The 25,627-nt window shown below is 42.1% G+C and overlaps 1 protein-coding gene across 2 annotated transcripts in view; it reads left to right on the forward strand.

Annotated features, from left to right (window-relative positions):
* The window catches only part of FAM120A (family with sequence similarity 120 member A), a 453,805-nt gene that overhangs the window by 372,518 nt on the left and 55,660 nt on the right, over positions 1–25,627 (forward strand). Inside the window, exons 15-16 of one of the 2 annotated variants that reach the window (XM_086939165.1) lie at positions 4,013–4,051; positions 7,803–7,913. In XM_086939165.1, the coding sequence (XP_086795291.1) occupies positions 4,013–4,051; positions 7,803–7,913 (150 nt within the window). The remainder of the gene's footprint in view (positions 1–4,012; positions 4,052–7,802; positions 7,914–25,627) is intronic. The other variant, XM_086939166.1, reaches the window with a different exon arrangement.

Raw genomic sequence — 25,627 nt, forward strand, 5'->3', positions numbered from 1 at the left:
AATACAGTGCCAAAAATAAAGCTTTCAAACTGTAGAAATAGTTCAGTTCAATGCAAGTTGTAAATGCAACACTTTTCTCACAAAGTTCCTTGGATGTGTCACACAAACAAACAAAACGGGCCGCAGGGAAGGTGATGCGTAGGTTTCTTGCTCCCGGGGAGGTGATGCGTCGGTTCCTTACTGGAGAGGAGTTGATGCGTCAATTTCTTATTACGTAGGGAGGGGATGCGTCTGTTTCTTACTGCTTCCCCCAACGATGCCACAGACATGGCGCCATGATGCGACGATCACGGATGATGAGTGGATTCTTGCAGCCACACAGCAGGGCTTGCGTCGCGCTCGGTGCGGTAATCTCACGACTTCGGAGGTCATGACACTTGATGAGGCGAGCAGCGATTTATCAAGCCGCTGCTGAAACGATTTCTTCGGCAATGCGTGGAAAACAGGTACGGATGCATCACGCTTCTTTAATGTTGCATCGATTTTCCAGCTCCCAGCGGAAAACAGTTCTCTAGAGGTTCAAAACAGCAGCAGGCAGCTCTTGCAGATCAGATCCCCCAGCAAAGAAGTTCAGTGGAGCTGGTGGTGAACTCTTTGTGTCCCTGAGACTTCAGAGCAGGAGGCAAGCTCAGTTTCAAGCCCTTGGAGATCTTCATCAAGATGGCAAAGCAAACAGCAAATTCCTTTTCTCCTTTCCTCGGCGGCACGGAGCCACTGCAGACCAACCCCAGACAGAAAACCACACAGGGGCAGTATTCCTCCTCAGCTTCTCTGGCTCTTCTCCTTGGCAAAGTTGTTTCTTGATTCCCAGAAGTGATCTAAAAGTCTGGGGTTTGTACCCCTCTTTTTATACCCCAAAATCCTTTGTTCTCTGAAGGCAAAGTGTGTCTGTACCCAGCCAAAATCAGTTTTGTCGTCACTGGGGCAGCTTCCAGGCAGAAGGTGGAGACAGCATTGTTGAAGGCAGACAAGGTTCATTTTGGTGAAAGGAAATCTCCTCCCCCCCTATTCTAAATGCATCCCAGGTCTATTCAGCCCAGCCCTGACTCGTCAGACTTCTAGAGCCGCTACCCCTCTCCTGCCCCTGTCATCCAAAAGCCAGACATGAAATACACAACCCTAGCAGAGGCACACTGGATGGTTAGGCAAGAACATACCTACTTTCTACAAGTGGTATTTTCAAACCCAGAATGTAACAAGCATTTACAATGCAATGGTTTCGACTTTGGAAAAGTTAGAGCTATAGGCATTGTAAATGACAAAATTTGTATTTATGTGTTGGTTTTAAAAACATAAATAAATGGCATTGTCATTTACATTGCCATTAACTTAATCTCTTGCAAATGTGAGACCTATTGTACCCTACAGACGAGCTCAGCAGACAGCAATTACTACCACACACACACCCCCAGAGCCACACACACACCCCCAGAGCGACACACTCCCCCCCAGAGCCACACACACACACACCCAGAGCCACACACACACACACACCCAGAGCCACACACACACACCCAGAGCCAGACACACACACACACACACACACACACACACACACACACACACACACACACACACACACACACACACACACACACGCCCACAGCCACACACACCCACAGCCACCCCTTGTCCCTTTGTAAGCAGTCTGCTACAATTACTCTTCTTAATTCTGCCTCAGCATTTACCCAAATTCTTAGCCATGCTATAATGGGGCTCAACTTTACCTGATCTACGATGTAAGGGCTTCCCAATTTGCGGTGCGCAATTGCCGCTGGGGTACTCTGCAGGATTTTTAAAAGGGTAAACATGGGATGAAGGAAATCCGTCAAATAAGAAGCAAGCAAATGAGGGACAACAAAGACGTCCAATGAATGCAGTGGGAGGGCTCTAGACTTACTGTAAATTCTTGGTATCATTCTCAAGTATTTCGCAACAACATACCTAAAAGCCATCTGGTAGGCGATAACTAAAAACACAGATGGCAATAAGACAAAGAAGAAAGTAGGCTGCTACCGGATATAGTTCACCTTCATGAACTGCACCTTAGTTGTACGTTTGTCCTATCCCTGGTGCGAGCAGTTTATCCGATCTGTTGCATTTCGATACTTTTCATTTTACTATTTGACAACTAAGATAAATGACGATCTCAGCAATGCACAACAATCCTGCAGCTATCTCACTCGCAAAGTTTCACACATGGGTCAAAAAACGTCCATATGAGCACACAACAGAAAACGAAGAGACGCACGTATGCTTACATAAAACTTAGTAGCTGTATCGCAGTCTTTTCCATTCGGTAGGAATAGGTCTAGTGTTAAATAACAACACAAGCCATTCATTGAGGGCCATACGTCCCTTGCCTCATTCACACGCAGCTCCTTCAAAGTGGGCACTTCTATGGTTCCGGGCATGGAGGCGGGAATATGCGAACCCCGCCGCCCAATCGCTTTCAGAACGGCCTCTGAAGTTCCAAAGGACCAGCTCTTCTTCAAGTCCCCTTCTGCAGACAGACTAGGCAGGCCGCAGAGGTCAAAACGCGATAGCGCATGCGTACCACAGGTCATCTTTTAAGTCAGCGACACGGTTGAAAAAGGACTACACAGTAAGCTTCACGCCATGGAAGTGAAATTGAACAAATGCAACTAAAATAAACAAGGAAAGGCACGGACAGCGGGAGGAGGGGCGGGAAAGGCACGGACAGTGGGGGGGGGGGTGGGAAAGGCACGGACAGTGGGAGGGGGCGGGAAAGGCACGGACAGCGGGAGGGGGGTGCAGGAATGGGCGCACGGACAGCACAAGGGGGGGCGGCAGGAACGACCACAATCAAAAGCACTCACCTGGACTTCCTCCGGCAGCGGTCGGCCGCGGAATGACCAAAAGAAACATGGACGACCAAAAAAATAAACCCTGCCCACCGCCGCACTGACGTGCTAAAAGGGGGGTTGGATGAGAAAGAATCGCCGGAACGCCCACGAGTCGCCTCGCAGAATGACGGACGCCTCTCTCTTCCAATGGCTAGCCTCCATTTATGGAGCTAGCCAATGGAAGACAGAGGCGGGACAAAGCCCACATATTGTAAACAAAAGATTCCGCCTGCGCGAAAGCTGCTTGTGCAGCTTTCGTCCGGCGAAACCTAAAAATCACCCTCACTGAAAGATGCATTTTAACATTCTGAGTTCAGGCATACTAAACTTTATTTTTCTACCTTGTTCCCAGAGCCAGTTATGCTTATAAGATGTTATAAACAAACTTCCCATTCTCTCCTATGGTAAGAGCTAGTCTTGCAATAGTGAAAAGCTAAATTGACAGTAATTTCACTATCCGGACATGCCACACACGTCAGGGCATATCATACCTTTCACATACAATGCACCCTGCCCACAGAGGTACCTTAGGTCTACCGTAGGGCTAATATGTTGAAAGGGGAAGGTTTAGGGACTGGCAAGTGTGTGCACTTGCCAATTCGACATGGCAGTCCCAGACAGCATACAGGCTCAGCAATGGCAGGCCAGAGTTACATTTTACAGGCTGCTTCTGTGGATGGCACAATCAGTGCTGCAGCCCACTAGCAGCATTTGATTTACAGGCCCTGGGCACACACAGTCCACTGTACTAGGGTCTGACAAGTAAATCAAATATGCCAATCATAGAATCACTAATCCATAACAACAATTTACAAAGGGAGCGCTTGCACTTTGGCACTGAACAGCAGTGGCAAAGTGCCCAAAGCATCTAGACCAGCAAAACGAAGTCCAACACATAACAAAGACCCAGGAGGCAAAGGCAAAAAATGCAGGGGAGTCCCACGCCAATGGTGCCATTTCTAACATCAGGTAAGTAACTTTTACATGTAATCCGTTGGAATCAAGTTAATAAAATGTGAATGTTATCTCTTTCCTGTATCTCTGTAGAAGTAAAGGATTCTTAGCAACTCAGTTTGTATTGTCTGTATTTCGTTTTTCTTTTTTTCCTGAGATGCAACCATATTAATGCTTTCTTTTTCTTTCAGAACCAAGAGGATTCTATGGAAGGGAATTTTCCATGTCCGGTAAAATACCCACATCCCTTGTACCTCTCTTCTTCCTGTACTTTACCAGATTCCTTCTATAGGTCTGGCCTGTGTTCTACCAGATTCCTTCTATAGGTCAGGTCAGGAAATATACACCAAGCAATATAGCCCATTGGAGATAGCACTGCAATGTAGTTATGGACCTGAGTGGATTAGAGTCCCTGAAGCAGTAGTGGGGCCACAACTCTACTGCAGTCAATAACTACTAAGGTTTGCGCACCCCTTTGGGCTATAATATAATTGGAAATCAGACCCACAAAATGTGACTTAATGTTGTTAAGTAAATAACACCTGTAGGTTTGATTGGGTAGTTGGGTACTGCTATGTTTTTCTTCCTGAAACAGCATGAGCTTTCTTTTGAAATACATTGTACTAAATGACTGTATTTGTTGGTCATAAAAGGGTCATCCAGAAGAGTGATAACCCATTTTTAAACACAACATAACTAGTTTATTGATTGATGCACAATACATTTAGTAATGTCATGAATTGTAATTTATTTCACCATGTGGAAAATGTTGATTAAACTCCAGAGATATGTTGCAACATCTTGGAAATTACAGATAGTGTCCCAGAAAACAGAAATTAGGAGTAATTTTAGGTAAATCCCTCCCTAGTTAATAGTGTCAATCACCCAGTGTTGCCAGTTCCTTCACCACAGATGTCAACTGAACAACTAGAGCGCTAACATTCCACATTTATAAACGAAGTGAAGCACCTCTGAACTATAAATTCCTGAAATAGGAGCTGTTGAATTAAAGCATTTCATCAGGTACAGGCTACTTAATGTTAAAAAGTACAATTTTGTGATGTAATTGTGCAGTTTGTTAATGCAGCTTTGAAACCATATGAGATGTGCGAGAAACATACGATTTTTGTTATTTTGAGCATAATATAGTATCACGGTTTAACACTAGTTGGTGACAGAGATCCCTACCTTCTTTCAGCTCTTGCTTTTCACATCTGAGTCCTCTATCTATCAAACTCGCTCTCTTAATATATATATACTGTGTTAAAATTGGAAATCGTAAACTTTGGTAGACAAATGGGCTTTTATACTACCATTGAAATTCAAAGAAGTGCATTTTCTTTGAAGGGTGGTTAGAACATGCAAAATAGTCACTTTGTTTTTTGTTACCCACTTCCCTCTTATATATCCTTTTTTTTAAAGCACAGGCTTCACAATATAACATATTTTTAATAGCTGTGTTTTCATAGCTGTGTTTTCATTGTTATAATCAGACGAAGCTGATAAACCACATGTCAGTTCCATTTGATACTTCCTTGGCGCGTTAGACAGTCGATGGCATAAGCACATGCAGATCGTGGAGTCACCAGCAAGAGAACAGCATTAAATATATTCCAGTAGCTTTAGCAGAATACATTTTATCCTAACTTCTATTATGGTGAAGAGGACACCATTTTAGCCTGAACACCAAAACACAATCCTTGTTCCTGCTGCAACTAATGTGCTGATGGACAATTGATTCAAATTTGGCTATAGTAGAGCATTTTGTATTGCGCTTATTACATTTACTGAATTCTAATCTGGAATGAGAGAAGCACACTTTACTCAGTGTAGTCACTTCTACCTGACTTTGGTTGCATACAGGCTCATGGAGCTGTAGGGAAATTTTATTGAGAAATTCAATTTTTTTAAAACTTATTTATACAATGTAACGGATGACTTTCAAAGTTAATTACGTTTTAAACCAAAATATTTAATAAATATCGGTTTACATCCTGCAATTTTCTCAATTAATAGCACATTTAGAACACTAAATGTACATTCTATTTAATCTATTAAGACCACTACCTCTTTTAGTGTGTTATTATCTATCGAACGATACTGCCATTTTAAAAGACTATGAACACTAATGGATTGCAGTGTCAATGCATTTATCACGGACTAGAATATCTCCATATCTACATGTCAACCCCATGGAAAGATTAAGCATGTTTATGGGGTCCACATCATTTGTAGAACTAGTAGTGTCAGAAGAGAAAGGGTTTTATCTACGTATTCAGCCCACTGCAGTGTAAAGGGAAGGATTTTAAATCAGTCTCGTCCAGCACCATGCCTCCCAGTGTCTGCACATTCTTTAAGCATGCTTAGCCCTCTGGTATTTTATTTGAACTCTGTGATCTTCATAGGCATCTGTTATAGAAATCTGGCCTAGTTCAGTGTGGGTTGGTATTGTTATGTGCAGATGTCTGATTTACAATTTGGTTTAGCATTCATGCTCGCTTTAACCATTAACACAAATAAATGATTCTCTGTCTTACTTTCCATGATGGTTAATAGTGTGCCTAAATTTCCTAATGTGCTTCAAAAAAGACCATGACAATGCTCTGGAGTTGGAATTGGACTGAGCATCAAGCCTCATAAAGTAGTTTTATTTCCTCCAACAAGACGTTATTAATCCGCATTGTGGGATGAGGGTGCACATCTTTCTAGTTAAATACCTGATGTAGAGATCCACTGCCTTTTTACTTCAATACGTTTGCAGTAGGCATTACTCTCAACTGCTTGTTTCTGTGACATTTTGACCCAAATGAGTTAAGTATTAAAAACTGTCATTTTTATAGCTGACTCGTAGCATAGCTAGCATTGGAAGGAAACGAATTTGTTTTCTTTCCAGTGTTGAAAAGAATCTTGATTAGTGTTTTCTTTTTAATGTTAGTGTGCAATCATAAAAGAATAATAAGTAAAAAATGCTGCCAGAGAGTCAATGTGTCAAAGTATCATCAACACATAGATTTGATAGCACGAACAGCAAGTGTGTTTGAAATTTAAAGAATAGTACTAAGTTGTGCTGAAACATTTACACACCAGTCTCTGGTCATAGAATGTCATACCTCTCTAAATGTAATTGCATTTGTTGCAACTAAAATACTTTAGAAGTGGAATATGCTGCAAACCAAAGTTAAGCATTTGGGCATAATATTAGTTTACTCCACTTTTGTCCACACACTAAGGCCATGGTTACTTCAGAATTTACCCAACCTCATTTTCTGGAGAGAAAAAACATCCTTTATTTATATCCAAACAGAAGAATGTATTACACATTTTCATTACACCCTAGGTCAACCATTTATTATCAATTTTAAGAACAGTTTACCAGCATATGGCAAACATTGATGAAGTGCACCAAGCATTTGGATTAAATAAGTGCTGTCCTATCATTCTTTCTCTGAAGCACCTGGGCTGATTAGCAATTTAAAAGCAATCATTTCAGAATAATCACCTTGGGGCTCCTCTTGTAGACCTACAAAGCAGTCCAGTGTAAATATTTAGTAGGTTCACTGTCAAGGAAATTAACGTATCAAGTCACATTCCAATTTTGGAGACGTCTAAAATTATAGGCAGCGTACTCACTCCTTTGTGAAAAGCCCAATTGGGTTATTTTACAGGTGATTTCCTTAAGCAATTTATCCTTAATGACTTGCTTAGTGTTTTCGCACTGTTTTCTCACAAGTCTGGTGCTACGAGACTTTCGTGATATGGCAACATGCTAAATCCAAGCTTTAAAAAAAGTGTTGGGCCTCGTAATCTTTATTTCGGAATTGTTTGCTGTTACTAAGCAAGGAATGCTAACATGCACACAAACAAACATTGCAACTTACTTCAAGGAATTAAGTCTGGCTGAAAAGGTTTCACACAGATGAGTCCTGAAGGTTGTCAATCAGATTATTGTTGTCTCTCCAACGATAACCCTCCTATTTCTAGCCAAAGCTTCCACAAGTGATGCCCGAACATCTTTAATGGCTTCAAGAAGAGGTCACCTCCTTCCTGGCAAAAAGTATCTCCAAGCTCCGGGAGCCAAGAAATGTAGTCAAGGTACTTCCTGGTCCCTGACAAAGGATGTGGAACTTGACTTTTTCTTGATCATAAGCACTTTTATAAGATGCCAAATATTTTCTATAATTTAGTTTCACATTTATTTAATTTTGTATTATAAATACAAGTTTTATAGCACAGCTTCAGGTACAACTGAGCACTATATTTATACATCTAAAGAATGGAATATGAATTGGTATAATAATCCTGTATGTGTCCTGCGTAGAGGTGATACAACCTTTGATGGCCAATCGGTATGTCTCCTGCCCCATAGACCCTCAAACCAGACTGTGCAGATAGGATTACTTAGTAAGTTGTCACACCATTCTTGAAAACTTTAAAAATAATAAAATGCACAACCAACTCAGCAGTTAATTCCCCCCCTAAGCACAACCCCCCCACTCAATCAGACATATCAGCCATCTACCACATGAGGGTAAAACATTTCACATGGCCCTCAATGATGACGATTGGGCTAGTTGAAAATTCTAGTGTCAAAGAACCTTTATGACCTGTTCCGAGGATTGCATGTAAAATATTGTATTGAAATCAAATTCTAAGGACATTTTCCTCCTTAAACAGGAGTAGGTCATCCCCATTTTCACATATAATTAACTTATGCGTCTTCGTTTCTCAAACTTATAATAAATGTCAGTCAATTGAGAGATGTCTTTTGCTTGTATCAATGCATTTCTTGAAAAATCAGCAGGAGTGTTCATGCTAATGATTTAGGTTGCAAGCTCAGCGCCTTCACTTATTCTCGTGTAAGGTCAAAACTTTTAAGGTTCTAGATACCATTGCAGTCTCTTATGTCAAGAGGGTGGCATCAATCTACCCTTTACTGCCCCACTGAAATGTTTTTCCATATTTTGTCGGGGAACAGAATTTCAATGAAAGAAAACACAAAACATTTTAAAACTAAAGAAGCAATGATTTTTATAGAGGATACTTGCCCTTCATGGATCTGATAGATGCGTGAAATGTTTTGCATTTTTAAATCAAATTTTTCCCTGAAAGGTTTGATTCTTTCAAACCCCGGCTTTATGTTTACAGGATGTGAAATAATACTACAGGAGCATAAACTCCAGGGGAACCAGGTTAAGTGTTTCTCCCAAAACAAATTCCACGAGGGCATCAGATCAAGAAAGCATACAAAGATCAATTCAAGTAATAAACAATTATGATCACAAATCAATAAGTAACATAAAAAGTGTTAATACCCATGAAAGTGCATCAGTCTCGTCATTTATAGATCAACAAAAAGTTCATAAACACCCAAAAAAGACTACTTTAATGAACGTGCTAAGTGGAAAGTAGTGAACAAACAGTGATGTAGGCCTGGGCGGTAAATTCTGTTCGGCGAATTTGGGTAATTGTGTGTTCCGCGGAGAACGCAGAATTGCCAAAAATTCCACGATCCACAGCTTCACAGAAGTTTTTTGCTTGTTCGCTCTTTCAAATTGCGTGTTCGCTAGATATTTCCCCTTGAACACGCAGACACTGTTCGCCTGCAGGAAAAAAGCATTGCGAACAGGCGGAACAAGCAATCTGTGTGCTCGCTGAGATTTTTTATTGTTTCGCGTAGCGCGACTACACAAATTCCACCCACCCCTACAGGGATGGGTGAAGACCAAAACATGGTTTGTTTTTTTTAAAAACCCTGGCGGCGATAGACTGTATGCAAGTGGCAAAATTGTAGAGTTGCAGAATAAATCAACAAATGAGTCCATGAAGTTCATAAGTTATACAATGTGCTTAAATCATTTTAAAATGTCTATTTCCGTGTCATTATCAGGATGAAAAAGTACAAACTGACCACTAGTAATTTTTATGCAGCTGCAAAAAATGAAGCCACCAATTAGGCTGTGTAATAAATATGCTGCGAAAAACTTAGGTGAAAATTATGTATATTATTGTCTTCAAAAAATAGAAAACCTAAACTAAGCGAAATCCTAATCAAGGATTATTTCTAAAAACAATAAAAAAATCAAATAAATTAATATTAGTGAAAGCGTATAAAACCCACTGAATTGGAACACACATGAAAAAACTCCAGTGAAGAAAAAAAAAATCAAAGAGGAAAAGGGTAAATGGTGTGCAAGGTGAGGCAGCACCTGCCCATCCAAACAGGTAGGCCATGAATAATGATTTAGGCAATTGTCCCTGTGTAGAAACTGGACTAGCCATAATAATATTTAGAGTGATAAAAACTAACGAATAGGCTCAGCAAGATTGGTTCTTGCAGACAAGAGGAGGTAGGGGTGGGTGTGTGGTGCCGCAAGAGGCGTAGTTTCAAAAGTAGGCAAAATTCTCAGATGACCACAACGGTGCATGCAGGAGAGAGGTCCTGCAGTGAATGAAGAGCAATATAGTTGCAGTTTACTGCCTGGAAATGCTCTCAGTACTGCTCTGAGCAGCCCAGTGCCGAAGCTGCTGTAATTAAACCAAACTAATCTGTTTTGTGCGCGTCGGTAATGAAGCCGGCTGTTTTTTATTCTGGGATGCAGACTTGAAGTCTTATATTAGGTCCTCACAGCGTCCATGAAATCTAAACATTTAAGAGAATGGTGATGCTTCACGAAAGGGCAAGTGGGGAAACGAAGGGCTCATGCATCACTGTAAAAACAATCAAAAAGCATTTGCAGTGCAATCGGTCTTGCATTTACCAAACTTTGAGCTATTGGCATTGTAAATGACCATGCCTTTTATTTATGTGTTGTTTTTAAAACCGACGAATCAAAGCCATTGCCGTTTACAATGCCAATAGCTTAAACTCTCACAAATGCGAGACCTGTTACATTGCAAATGCTTTCAGCGCCCATGCTATAAAATTTTTGGGTCTCGGCTGGCGTTGGAGCGCATGCACTCCTCGCCTCAAGACTTCTAGTAATCAAGTTACTTTTGAGAACGGGACTCCAGCCCGCCCCTCTTTTCCATTGGCTGGCGTCACCGTTTATGCTAAACTGTGACTAACCATTGGAAAAGAGCTGATGGTAGGGTATACCACAAGTCTGAAGAGGTCCTAGCAAATAGGCGGGCGCAGAAGAAAAGATGCTCAAAGAAAAAGGGACAGCCCAGTAATCCAATAAATAAAGAAAACAATAGTCCCTAACTGGGAAACGTGAGCCTCAACTTCCTCAGCAACCATATATAACCATCAATTGATTGGTTTGAACAAAAATCCAGTCAAATGTATTAAATTAATTTAAAAACAATAAGGTTAAAGTTATCTTGTTCATAAATGTTAAATACAACTAAGCAGTAAAAGTGAAATTGGTTAGTTTAAAGTGTGCAAATGCTATACAAAAAGCATATGTACACAACTGATATGGATACAATTGTTGTCGAATACCACTCTAAATCAGTATCATTTCCCAAATCAATTTAAAAACAGTCCACTGGTATATTGTCGATGTTTTGATCACGTACAATTACTTATGTAAGAGCCATCATTAGGAAGAAGGGAGATTTTTGTAAACACCCACAAATCGTGAAAATCTTTGTGGAAGTTTGTAATGTAACAATGTTGGAGATTGATCAACACCAACATCAGTAGAGTGCACCAGTAAAATGTAATGAATGACAAATTCTAAAAGATACGTTGATAGTCACCACTTGGTCACCATAAACATATATGTATATATGTGTAGACACCACTGAAGGGAAAGGTAATATGGAATGGTGGTCCAGCAGTGTGATGAACTCACCAAAATGCAAAGAAGGGAAACCACCATCAGGAGATCAGTGTTACAATATGTAATGCAAATCACCTTCAATCAATCAGTGTTTGGAGCGTTGTGCTCAAGCCGCCTGCACCTCTGGCTGTTAGAATGATGTACCTGGACTTGTGGAATTCGTACTTTCATGTATCTGCAATCCCTCACACTTTCTTCGGTTCGCGGTAAGATTGGAACACTTTGTTTGCTGTCCACCCCTTTGTCGCACATCACCTTTCTCATACCCCACCTCCTTCCTCTGGTTGGGTTAGGGGGTGTTACAAAGGTAATGGAGATTGTTGACACTCCTCTTCACACACACACTGAAATTCCATCTGCAACCAAAATCAAGATTTCTTACATTGGGACCATCCTGAACATGTTAACTTTCAAGGTCTTTCCACTACCTGGAAATTCAGGTTATGATCCAGATGTTTCAGGCTAAGTCCAGTTCAGATGGTTCTAAACCTCTTGGGTTTCTTTCCTCATGTATTCTACTGGTTTCCCATGCTCAGTGGCACTTGAGAGCTGTGCGGTAGAATCTCCACCTGTAGTGGGCTCAACATTGGGATTGACACCAGCTTTATCTTGGATGAGGCAGCCCAAGACTTTAAGTGGTGGTTGGTAGATACCAATCTGACCTGCAGCAGACTGTCCTCCCTGCCCCGTATCGGTTTGTGACAGATGCTTAATCATTGTGCGGTCTCTAGCATGTAAGGTTGTACTTACTGCATGCTAGTTTTTCCACCTGCAGGCTCTCTGGTGTACTCCTGCCATCTACAGTGGCAGTGCAGTCGAGTCTTCTCTGCCTTACAACAGCAGCCATTTTTTCCTAGACTTCGTAGTGTTGTCAGGAATGTTTTATCCAAAGGGAGGGACTGAGAGCTGGGTTATGAGGTCCTGCACACTGGCTCCCAAATTAGACTAGTGTTTGAAGAAGGTGTGCCGTTCCTATGTAAGTGGTGGAGGGGGGGGGGGGGGGGAGGGGGGCAAGTCTTTCTTCATGATGCCCTCACACACCCCGAGATGTGTCCTGCTCGATCATAGGGCGGTTGCCACTCGTCAGGCCGGCGCTGCAATGCCTGATGGGCTCCTGAAACCGGGGCTCTTTGTTTGGGATCTTTTGAAGAGGAAGCCTAGGCTAGAGCTAACTTTTTATTAAAACTTGATTCTAGAGGACTGCTCTATACCTATTTTATCCTACTTTACCTCACTGTGCACTACCCAGCCCCCACACCCGTACACACCTAAAGGCTTCCTCTTCAAAAGATCCCCGACAAAGAGCCCCGGTTTCTGGAGCCAGTCAGGCCTCGCAGCGCCGGACTGACTAGGGGCAACCGCCCTATGATGAATCGTGACACCTCTCTGGGTGTGTGAGGGCATTGCAAAGAAAAAACTTCACCCCCCCCCCCCCCCATCTCACATAGGAACTGTACACCTTCTTTAAACACTGTTAGGAAGGACCATTGTCATCTCCTGAAAACCCTGGGTTGGGCCTGGGGGGGGGGGGGGGGGGGGGGGGGGGGGTTAGTCTAGTTTGAACACCAAGTGATACTCTGCAATTAAATGTAATATTGGGGTAACACATTGGTTTTTAAATCACTATTGCACAGGCCCCCACTTAGATTATTAGAAGAAGTGCTTCCCTGTCTCCAGGTGTAGGCCTGCTCTCTATCAAACCTGATTTTTAGAGATCGAGGACTGCCTATTATGAAGCATGACACCTGGTGGTGTGTGAGGATAGTCCATAACTTTTTTTGAGATACCCAGCACTCTACTACTATTCGTGCTTTGTAGGGATACAGTCATATTATATAAACTGCCTAATATTTCAAGGTAGCTTCTATTGTGTGTGCATTTGATAGGTTGGAGTCCAGCTCACTCTGGAAAACCCTGTACCCTCTAGTTTCCGCCCTTGAATAATACCAAAGGTTTTTGTGTTTATATAGGGAGTCTTCTGCCTCCTGATCCTGAGCATTTACCATCCACTGTCTTCCTTTTTGGGAAGAACTTCTATCCCAGCAACCAAACAGTGTGCTGCACCCGAACCTCCAAAATCTACACCTCCATGCTTGGAGATTGTTGAACTGGCTGAGTAGGTTCAACCTATGTTCAGAGGTAGTAAGCGTACTTTTAGCCGCTCAACACTCCATTACAAAATTGATTTATTCTGGTTGCTGAGCAAACTTTTTGTCCAGGTGTGTGGGCTGTTGGGTTGATCCACTTCAGGCCAAATTGTCCAGTGTTCTTTGTTGCATCTCCATCCCAGCAAGCCCTTGCTGTGGGCACTGATATATGTTACTTTTCAGCTTTTTTACTTAGCCTGACAAGCCTTCTTTGTTAGTCCTCTCTTGGGTTTCTTGAAAGGGCTCACATATAGTTCCTCCTTTACCGTTTATTATGCCACGGTGTAATATTAACTTGGACTTCATGTACTTGAAGTGCACATGTTTTGAGCTTATGCACAGTTGTCCTCTGAGGCTGTTGATCAAGATTGTTTCCTTCATTGTCATTACTTCTGCTCACCATTTCGGACATCTGCAGGCTCTGTCAGCGGAATCTCTCTATACCTCTACCTTCTGTTACAAAACAGTGATTCGGATTAAGGTCATATGCTTCTACTTTGTTCTGTGTTTTTAACCACTTCTTCAGTGATTCCAGAACAGTTCTTGAACAGCTTGTATTGGTATAAAGATAGCCAGAGCTTGTCTCAGTGTGTGACTGTAAATAAGTTTCCATTGGTTCTAGAACCATTGGAGAACCCTAAATCTGATGCTAAAACCCCTTCATACAGTCAGAATTGTATTAACCCCTTCGGTGCTCAGGACTGCCACGGCCGCTTGTCGTCACAATGGGCGTGTGCTAAGGACGGCCCCCGGCCGTCCGAATCCCGCCAACTGATTAATTCTTACACACAGCAGGAGAATTCGCACAGCATCAAAGAGGTTAATGATTGATATGTTTCGCAAACCATAATTATTATTATTATTTTTTTTTTTACACCATTAGCATGTAACCATTGATTCATGATTGCTTAGAACAGACAGTTGCGTTTTGAGTACAGTTGAGGCTTCATCATTAAACAACTTCAAAACAAAATCTTTACAGTGATTTCCCCTTGCTTTCAAACCTGTTAACTATAGTGGAAACCTCATACTGTGTAAACGTATTAAAATAATTTCAAAAATGGATTTCTCCTTTAATGTATGTGTCATTACTGTTCGCCAGGTATTGGCATTGATAGTAAAGTCCCATAATTTTGCTGTGTCTCTACGTGCCCCCATCAGGCCAAAGGAGTAAAAATCACTTTATACTTGGAATATCGATTTCCCCTTTTATGCCTACTAATGGCATATTTTTTCATCACTGCTATCTGGGTTTTTGGTATGTCTTCTGACTCACCATGCACCACTGATCAAAAAGGCTGAATCAAAGCACAATGTAATAAAGTATGCAGACGTATGCCTGCCTTCTTTGCCATCTAACACAGGGTCCGGTTGTTTATTAGCCCTGAGGAGTAAAGTTGTGACTGATGGCAATTCTGTATAACACTTTTGTTGAATGAGTATGCTAGTGGACTCTACGCCCAACTCTTGGGGTCGCACCAGGGCTACTTCCCAATTCCCATCCTAAGGTGGCAGAGTAAGCCAAGCGCCTCCGCATCCACTGCTGCCCGCACCATGTCTACACACAAGGCTGCTCTACAATCACCATGGCTTCTTGATGTCACACATTATTCAGGGAAGGAGTTTGCCGGCTCAGAGCACAATTATGCATGTTTGGTTGATAACAGAATTTCACTGTTCATGGCCCCCCTTCAGATGGACCTCGTCTGCCAGGCAGCCATGTTTTCTTTCAAATGGTGCCTTTGGTGAATCCCTATAGAATCTACAGCACTCTTTCACTGCAGTTTGCCTCCCACTGATCCATTGTATTCACTGGCCACCATGGCCAGCTTCTCACATCTTGGATATCAGCGTGAGATTAACCGTCTGTCTTGCCTCACTGAACAATGTCAGCTACTCCTCACCATACCACCGTCACTCTTCCCGAGCTGCTACAATCACTACTATCAGGGTCACAAATTATATTCTTGGGTGCTCATGTGAGAACTCTCCACTGAGGTGCATCATTACATAGATATCTGAATTTTTATTGAAGGGTGTGATGGTGGCCATGGAGCTCCACAACTGGAGGGGCATATTTTCATTCAGCAAGACCATAATGTCTTACTGGCTTTCCTAATACCTATCAATTAAGAGCTGGATATCTGTATATGGTAAGAGCCCATTCTTATTAACCTAAGTCCTAAAAACAGTAAGTTAAGTCCCCAACACTCCTCATACTTGCTCATTGAACTGCACCCTTCCCTAGTGCACAAAATAGTAATTGCCTTATCAAAACATCACTTTATTTCATATACTAGGGAAAACAATTATAACAGTTGGATTTTAGGTAAAAGTAGTTTTTAAAAAAAGTATGAGTGTTGGGTGGCCAGAAGTTGGATCATTTCACCACCACCCTGCAGCCTCTGCCTCCAAACTTTCCTAGAACGGCCCTTCCAGATCATGGGCATCCAGTTGGTGGCAGGATGCCATCACATCCACCACTAGCAGAGCATCACTTCGGACAGGTGGGTTCTTCGAATAGTCTGAAGGGGCTACTCCCTCCCCTTTGAAACAATACCTCTCTTCATACCTCCAACTTACAACCGGCTGACGGAGGATCACCTGACTACCTCAGGAGGAAACAATCGAATGAAGACCGCTGCACTCAATGGTGATATAAGTAATACAAGTAATTAATCTGCTCGCAATTGTTTGGGTGCTCAGGGTGATCACCTCCTGTTCCTTGAGGTGCAGAGTAGTAAATGCAAAAGAAAGTCTTACTCCGTGTAAGGTACAACCTAGCGCACTCCAAGGGCGCGTATAATAGTTAATCAAAGGTACACGAGTTTCAAGTTTATAGAATGTAATCTTATATTTTATTATTCAAGGATTCCTTATAGCATCTTCATGTTTTCTGAATGATTTGAAATCCTTAGTTCCAATAGAATATATACAGAAATATGTGTTCTGAGTCAAACTTTATAACAATGAAGCGGCAGTGAACATTATCCCCTATGCATTTCGTGCATAGCACTTCGTCAGGGGGAGTCTGTAAATAAAAACCAGTATGAGCATATTCCTCGCTGATCTAAAACCAGTGGTTAGTAGTGGCAAATGGTGTTAAAAAATCACCGTGCTGATGTTAAAGGAAAATGAATTCCAAGTTCAAGAAGTTATTGCTGGGGTGAATGGTGATAAAAATGTCGTCCTACTCGACAATCATATGAAATGGCGTGTTATAATCATTCGGGAGTTTAGGAATCTTATGAACTTCGTGGGGGGGGTGAAAATTGTTCAAATATGATTGCCAGTGAAGGCTGAGGGTTGTTGAAAAAGAATAGAGTGTGAGGCAAAAGGACGTGGTGAAACGGTTCTGGTGAAAATTAAGTAAAACAAAACTTAACCGCTACACGCATAGACTGCAAGAACAGCAAAGTGTAACCAGATAAGATCTTGGAAGACACCCATTTAAAAAAATCACTGTGACGTGTGGCAATAGAAACAGGACTGGCTTAGTTCGAGATCACACAATAGCGTAAACACAATATGGCGACCAAATAGCCCCGTTTACAATGAAAGAGGTTAGAGCAACAAAAATGTCACAAGAAATTACCAACAGTTTTAATGTACTACATTAAAGTAGTACATTAAAACTGTGAATAAATGTATAAGTGAAAATGGAAAAGAATAAGAAAAATAAGAAATAAAAAGGTACACTAAGAAGAAATCAAGAAGGTGAATAGGGGGTACGGAAACACATAGGCGGGTAGGGAAAACAACAGAGAACTGAAAGCGAAACGATACAAGGAGTGAGAATATGAGGTGGGGACATCTAATCAAATGTGTAAAAATAGAATGTGTAAAAATAGAAGGGTGGATGCTAAAGGATCTGAAGTAACAGGGGTAAAGGTGAATAGGTACAATAAGAACAGAGGTTCAAATGGGTAAAGGGAACAGAAAAGAACTTGGAAATGGTAGTATTGAAACCATGGCCATGAGAAAAAGGTATGTATGAAGGGTCAATAGGGGTGTTTAGAGAAATAAAGACCGAGGAAAAGGAACAATTATAGGAAACAACTATATTCCAATCTTTCATTTAATCCTTTTGGCTGCAAAGATTTTAGTCTAAGCATCCAGTATAGTTCTCTTTGTAGCAAATGTTTATTGTTGTCCCGGCAGGTTGATTTTTCAATCACTTCTAGAATCAGGAAACATATTTGTATTGCATTATGTGAATTTGTGATATAGTGTGCAGATACACTTGATTTCAAGTTCCCAGTACAAATGTTACTGCGGTGTTCAGTTAATCTGGTTTTGATTTTACGTTCTGTTTTTCCCACATACGGGAGGCCGCAGGGGCACTTCAATAAGTATATGACATTGGTTGAGTTGTACGTGGCATTTACCCTCAATTTTATGGGTGTACCTTGGGTAGGGTGAGGTATAATGTTGCCTTGTATTATACTATTGCAGTGACCACAGTTGTGGCATGGTAGTGTTCCCTTATGAATGGTAGTAGACCTACTTCTTCTAGGTGTTTTTATTAGTTGTCGAATGTTCTTAGAACGTTGGTAAGCAAATAGCGGTGGTCTTTCAAAAATGTTGTTGAAGTCTTTATCCACTTTCAGGAGCTCCCAATGTTTACGGATAGATTCTTTAACTTTCAAACTTTGTACTGAGTATTTGGAAACGAATGCCACTCGGTTGTCTGTAGTGGAAGGTGTCTGTTTAGGTTTCAACAGCTCCTATCTCTGTTTATTTTTTACTCTTGATTCTGCTGTTTCTGTGATATGTCTTGGATATCCTCTTTGATGAAATTTATCAATTATTTTGGCACTGTTCTTGTTGAATAGATCTTCTGTAGAAGCAATTCTTTTTGCTCTGAGTAATTGGGAATACAGAAGATGTTTCTTAAGACTCATTTGGTGAAAACTTCCAAAGTGCAAATAGTTATTGCGATCTGTAGCCTTGGTGTAGATGGACGTGATTAGTTGATTGTCAGCAATTTTGATTAGTACGTCCAGAAAAGATATTTCTGAAGTGCTTAAGGTGTGAGTGAATTGAATTCTTTCATCAATCTGGTTAAGGTCTAGCATTGCCTTAGAAAATTGATCTTCAGTACCTTTCCACATCAAAAAGATATCGTCAATGTATCTATAGTATGCACAAATGTCTTTGCCAGTTGAGATTCGCAAGAATGTGTTCCTTTTCATATTGGTACATAAACAAATTAGCATATGCAGGAGCAGCGCAGTTGCCCATGGGTACTCCTGAAAGTTGTATGTAGTAGTTGTTTTCAGATGTTTTAAAGTAACTGTGGTGGAGTGTAAATTGCATGAGTTCCATCAGAAAGATTTGTAACTCTTGAGGTTTGTTTGTGTGCATGAGGGCGGATTCTATAGCTTCAAGTCCTAGTCTGTGGGGAATCAAGGTGTATAGTGAGTTGACATCAATTGTGCAGAGGAAAATAGTCTGGTCAGTGGGTATTGTTATATTATTAATCTTTGTTAGGAAGTCGGTAGTGTCTTGTATGAAGGTAGACATGTTTTTCACGCTTGACTGTAGATGTTTGTCGATGTATAATCCAGTAGGCTCATGGATTGAGTTCCGCGTACTCACTATCGGACGGAACGGTGGTGTTGTAGCGAGTTTATGTATTTTTGGAACTAGGTACAGGTATGGTACTTGGGGGTGATCTTTCAGCAGAAATGTTTTGTCTCGTTCTGTGATTGTTTTATTTATTTATTTATTTATTGCACTTGTATGTCGCGACAGCTACACTGAGGGTTTCCCGGCGCCTTGGATCTGTGTTACTGAAAAGTAAGCGGGGGGACAATTATTGATCGAACAGCCATGATTTCACTCCCTTACGGAAGCGTAGATAGCAGGGTTCTAACCGCAGTTAGAGAGGGAGTGAGTTCCACAGTACAGGTGCCATGTAGGCAAAAGAACGACCGCCCACTCGAGCTCTTTTTACCCTGGGAACGATGAATTTCGCCTGGTTCATTGAGCGTAAGTTGCAAGCGGGTAGGTATTTCTGTGCCATCTTACATAGGTCTCCGGGGCTGCCCCTGAGCGGATCTTATACATGTAACAGAGTGCCTTGAACTTTACTCTACTTGCCACTCTCAACCAGTGCAGTTTCTTAAGGTATTCTGTCATACTCGTGTGACCTGGGAGATTGAGGAGCAGTCTGGCCGCAGAGTTCTGAATGACTTGAAGTCGATTCAGAGTACTTTTCGTGACTCCTAGGAATAGGACGTTACCATAGTCTAATCTCGAAGTGATTAAGGCCTGTAGGACTGTCCTCTGCGCTCCATCTGGCAATTGCCACAGTATTTTTCTCAACGATTTGGGGATCAGAAAATATGCGGAGGCAGTTTTGGCTGTGTGCGTGCGCATAGACAGCTTATCGTCAATTATTACCCCTAAGTTGTGTGCGGATTGTACCGCAGTCGGGGTAGCGCCCATTTCAACAGGCCAATGGGTCGGGCCCCAGAGATTCTTTTGGTTGCCAAAAATAAGTAACTCTGTTTTATCCACATTCAACTTTAATTTTTTGGAATGGAGCCAGTTCGCCATTCTAAGTAGTCCAGAACGAAGGGGAAAGATGTCAGATTTTTCTGTAGATGTGAGGGAGAACACAAGCTGTGTGTCGTCCGCATAAGAATAAATGGTAAGGCCCATATCTTCAGCAATTTTGGCTAGGGGAGTGACATACACATTAAAAAGGAGGGGGCTCAATATAGAGCCCTGGAGCACTCCACAGGGGAATCATATACTTCAGAGGAATTACTTTTGGAGAAGACCTGATATGTTCGATGCAGGAGAAATTGCTCCAACCATTTCAATGCTTTACCTCTGATTCCAGTATCCTTCAGGGACTGGATGAGGGTTGTATGACAGATGGTGTCGAATGCAGCACTCAGATCTAAAAGAACGAGTGGCGCCGTGCCTCCAGTATCCAGTTCTTGGCGGATAACCTCAGTAACCCAAAGTAGAGTGGACTCAGGGGAGTGGCCTTTCCTAAAGCCGGATTGGGAATAGTGCAAAAGATTGTTGTCATTGATAAAGTCTGCCAACTGCCTGTTGACGTGTTTTTCTAAGATCTTAGCCAGGATCGGCAGCCGAGATACAGGGCGAAAGTTGGAAAACACCTCTGGGTCGCGGTTAGCCTTTTTTTAGCAGGGGAACTACCATGGCATGCTTCCTGTCGTTGGGTATTACAGCTTCCTTCTGGGAGCCATTTAACAGTGCTCTGAGAACTTCTAAAATAGAAAGGTCTAATTGTTTGAGAACATGCGCAGGTAAAGGGTCTAGGGGTGAACCTGATTTTATGCTACTTAATACTGTACGGAAGGCAAGAGTATCTATTGGTTGCCATGTCCTAATTTCCTGCTTCATGGAAGGCTCCTGTTGATCACTAATGATGGGCACAGTGGGGCTGATATCGCTAACATCGTCATTAGATGTGAAGTTAGCATATATAGTAGCTATTTTCTCGTGAAAGAAATTCGCAATACGGTTGCATTGAGTGGGTGACAAGATAGGAGGTTCAGGTTGGGCTGCTGCCCCAGCTAGATTCTTGAGGACCTTAAAAAGAGTCCCTGAGTGATTTTGAGCTCATAAGATAGTATTTTTTAGTGAAATTCCCCATGGCGATTTTACAGGATAGATGATATGCATTAAGTGCTAGCTTGTACTTTTCTTTATTAGCAGAGTTGTAGTCTCTTCTCCATTGTCTTTCTAGCTTTTTCACAGGTTTTGTTCTTCTTTTAGTTTATCCGTAAACCAGGGAACAGGGGGATTGCATGATTTTTATTTGCTTAGGGTCAGGGGGATGACAGTCAGAGCAGCGTCCAATAGCCAGCTATTAATTCTATTATGGTCCTCAGTTGTGATTTTATCTATATCAAAGCCTGGGCTGGATCTGATTAATTGTTCATCGAGATCCTTTATGTGGAGTTTTTGCCATTTACTGAGCCACACCTCTGATTTCTTAAGATTTTTATGAGAGGGAGCCCAGATGGTAAATTTGCAGAGAAAATGGTCAGACCATACAATTGGTAATGTAGACTCCCATTTAATACGATCAAAGTTAGCAAATATAGGATCAAGTAAGTGGCCGGCTTGATGTGAGGAGCCGGAGTTCCACAGATGGATATTGAGTGCCTCAAGATCTGAGAGAGAATTAGCAATCATAGGGCAGTTAAGGTCTTCTAAATGTAGGTTTAGATCTCCCAGGATAATTAACATGGAGGCCTCCAACAGGAGAGGTGCTATATATTCAGGTAGGGCAGCCGCCCATTCCCCTGCTGCCCCCGGGTTGGGGGGGGGGGGGGGGGGGGGGGTATATATCAGGAGTCCTGAGAGTGTGATTTGGGGAGTTAATGTAAGTTTAAAAAGTCCTGCTTCGCAGTTGCCCAGATTAATATCTGTCCATTTACATTGAAACAAGTTTTTAAAAATGATACAGATGCCACCACCTCCTTGGTTAGCACGATCTTTTCTAACGATGGACTAGTTGGGAGGGAGCTAGAGCTATGTCTGGCCCGGAACTATCGGTTAACCAAGTCTCAGTGAGAAATAGCGCATCTGGCTTCTGGTCAGTTAAAAGATAAGAAATATTGTCTTTGTGTTTGGGGAGCGATCTACAATTGGTACTAAGGAAGGTGAATTGAGTGTCTTGATTACTGGGCTTATTTAGATAAGAAAGTGTGATGGCTCCAGATTCACCAGTGATTCCCAGTTGGGAGTGCGTAAAGGAAAATTTGCATTTCGCGCAGCAGCTAGTGGGAATCTCCGGTAGTAGTGTCATACAATTATCATCACGTCTTGCCCTAAATGCTAGCAGGGCATCCCTCGAATAGCTAGGAGCTGTAGGACTTTGAGCAGGGGAGGTGGCCCCTGGTCCCGTTTGGTCCCGGACGGGCGCGCCCGCTGCGCGACGATCACATGACCGTCTAAAGTAGTGCTTCAACAGGGTAGTTCCCGCCCTCCGACCTCTGACCCGTCACTGCCCCGCCTTCACTCCCTCCACGTCAAGCAGGACGATCCCGTGGTGAAACGGGGAGCCGGCGAGCAGAACGGGCATCAGTGAGGTGGCTATAATGTATAACACTTGTATTTTAAAAAGGCTAAAAGTATCACACAATTACACACAGTTATTAAAAATCCTTCGGTCGATTTAAAATGTCTGCAGGTTCAGTGCAAAAAGCAATGTGCAAATGTGTACGGCGGCAGTATCATTAATCATACCACCGCGAAGCCCTGTAGTGCGACTGATGGTTTGGCGGTCTCAGGCCGTTTCAATTATGTTTTGTAGCACCTTTTTGAATGCTTGAGTAGGGTCTGCATTGATCATCCTGTATAGATCAGGGTTTTTGAGGTGTGACTTTAGGTTGTTAGTGTAGTAAACAGCGTCTGAGAGGACCAAGGCGCCTCCCTTGTCAGCTTTACAAATTTTGATTTCGTTATTGGTAGCCAGTTGGTTCAAAGCTTGACGTTCTTTTATAGAAAGATTAGATGTATGTGGTATGTACTTTTGAAAAATGGTGTGAATATCATTTTGAACTAGTGTTTCAAATGTGTCCAAAATTTTGTGACTGGTAGGAGGAGTAAAAGTACTTTTGGGGCGAAATCCATGAGGGTACTATGATCTTGGAACTATGGATTTCAAATCATTCAGAAAAAATGAAGATGCTATAAGGAATCCTTGAATAATAAAATAGAAGATTACATTCTATAAACTTGAAACTCGTGTACCTTTGATTAACTATTATACGTGCCCACGCGCCCTTGGAGTGCACTAGGTTGTACCTTACACGGAGTAAGGCTTTCTTTTGCATTTACCTCAGGAGGAAGTCATGACTCACTTGGCCAAGGGAGCCCTAGAGAGGGTTCTGGCATCAGAAGTAGGCTGTGGTTGTTATTGCTGCTACTTTCTGGTCCTGAAAAAGGACATGGGTCTGAGTCCTATCATATATCTGTGAGTCCTAAACTACTTCCTCCAAAAAGGAAATGTTTAAGATGCTGACTCTGTCATGTCTTGTCTGCCCTGGATCCAGGAGTCTGTATGGTAGTGTGGGACTTGCAGAACACCTATGTTCACATTCCCATCCTTTCTGCTCATCAGCTCAACATTTGAAGTCATTAAGGCACAGGCTCTTTACATTGATGCAAGATTCCTTGGGCTAGGTTCTGCCAGCTGGTCAGGCAAGCAGAGCTTCAGGAGCTCCACGGGCTTAGTCACAGCCAGGGTGAAGTGGGGATAATGGTTCCACACACTGCAGCTCACTCTCGACAATGGGGTTTGTGCACTCAGTCCAGATGCTGTAAGGGGAGCTTTTGGGCATTGCCAATTTATTTTCCCCAAAGCAGAGTAGTTGGATAGGTTTCCACTGTCAGCCACACCCCAGAGGATACTTACAGATTCAAAGATCCATTCTCTCAAACTTGTTCAGTTCTACGTGCTCCGAGATCTGGAATAGCAGGAGCTACTGTCCAAAGTGCAGGGGGTTCTGGTGTACCTTGTAGAAATTGTTCTGTTGGGAAATCAGGTGTATTCCTTACAGAAAGGCCAAATTAAGGGATAACAGGTAGAAATGAGGGATGAGGTCGTGGTCCATCTTGTAAACATCTTTCTTACAGTAAAATAGATGCTTATCATGTTTTGGTGACCCTACAATAGGTTACTTCACTCAAGCTAATGTTTGCTAAGGGTTGTGCCAGCTATTCATGTGTATTACATTTGCACCAGTCAGTTAGGAGAGTCTTTAAGACCTCTGTTCACTCTAGCTACTCCTCAGCACCCCAGCAGCAGAAGCCATAAGCCATAGTTTGGCCTGAGGGGGCAGAATGGGGGTAATATCCTGAGGATGAGGAGGCGGAGGCGGCCAATGGGGATAATGGGGGGGGGGGGGGGTGTTGGTCTCCCATCTCCGGGATCATGCCCATGGGCTGACCCTGCAAAACACCAATCAGTAGTTTGGGAGTCCTTACATATTAGTGGCACATCAGACTTGTACAATAAAGAAAATAAAAGTGGGTGACTCCGTGTGCACAGGTTGAAAGGGACTATCATCCATACAGCAATATATGTTATGTCTCATGGCCTAAATCTGCGACAAATCTGCAAAGCACTATTAATTCCACTGTAATTTGGTTCAGAATGAATGCTGCAGATTTTATTGCAGTGTGATAAGAGATTAATCGGGCTAGGTCAAGTTATTGTGGGTAGTATGGTACAAATCTAGCAAAGTCAGGGGAAGCATTGTAGCCTGGCTTTTGTTTTTATAGCTACTACTAGGATTAATAGAAACTTTGGTTGTCCTGGACTTTTTGAGGGTTTGTGCCCAATTTAAGCTGGTCACCATAGCCTACAAAGCAGTCCTTGATTAGATCATCTCCAATGGGAGAACCATCTCCGTCCTTATAATATATTTATAACCATATTTCTTTATTATTTTTGTAACTTTTAAGGATCATATTTTTACCTACCTTTCATAAAATGTTTTTCCTTTTTCTAAGCACTTTGAAAAATAGCACTCAGTGTACCAGTACCAAATTTGTCGACCTCGAAGTATTAAAGGCTCTGGCCTTCCTACCAGCTAAAGACTTATGACCTGCCGTTGACACTAGACATCAGCAGTGGGAGCTTAACTAACCCAATCAGCTTGAGACCATTATTTATGCAATTAGCGTGTCATGTTCCCCTTGTCTCGAGTTTATCATTCATTGCTGGGCATTACTATCTTTTAAGTCTGGAACCTAGAGGGCAGCAGTAATGTCTAGCTGGTCATGTCTGTCTTAACTTAAAACTTGAAAGTGTAAACGACAATTTTTCATTATTTGCTTTCTCTTACACATATTTAGTTATTATATTTGGGAC

The sequence above is a fragment of the Lissotriton vulgaris genome, chromosome 9 (assembly GCF_964263255.1).
Source record: "Lissotriton vulgaris chromosome 9, aLisVul1.2, whole genome shotgun sequence".
Classification (NCBI taxonomy): domain Eukaryota; kingdom Metazoa; phylum Chordata; class Amphibia; order Caudata; family Salamandridae; genus Lissotriton; species Lissotriton vulgaris.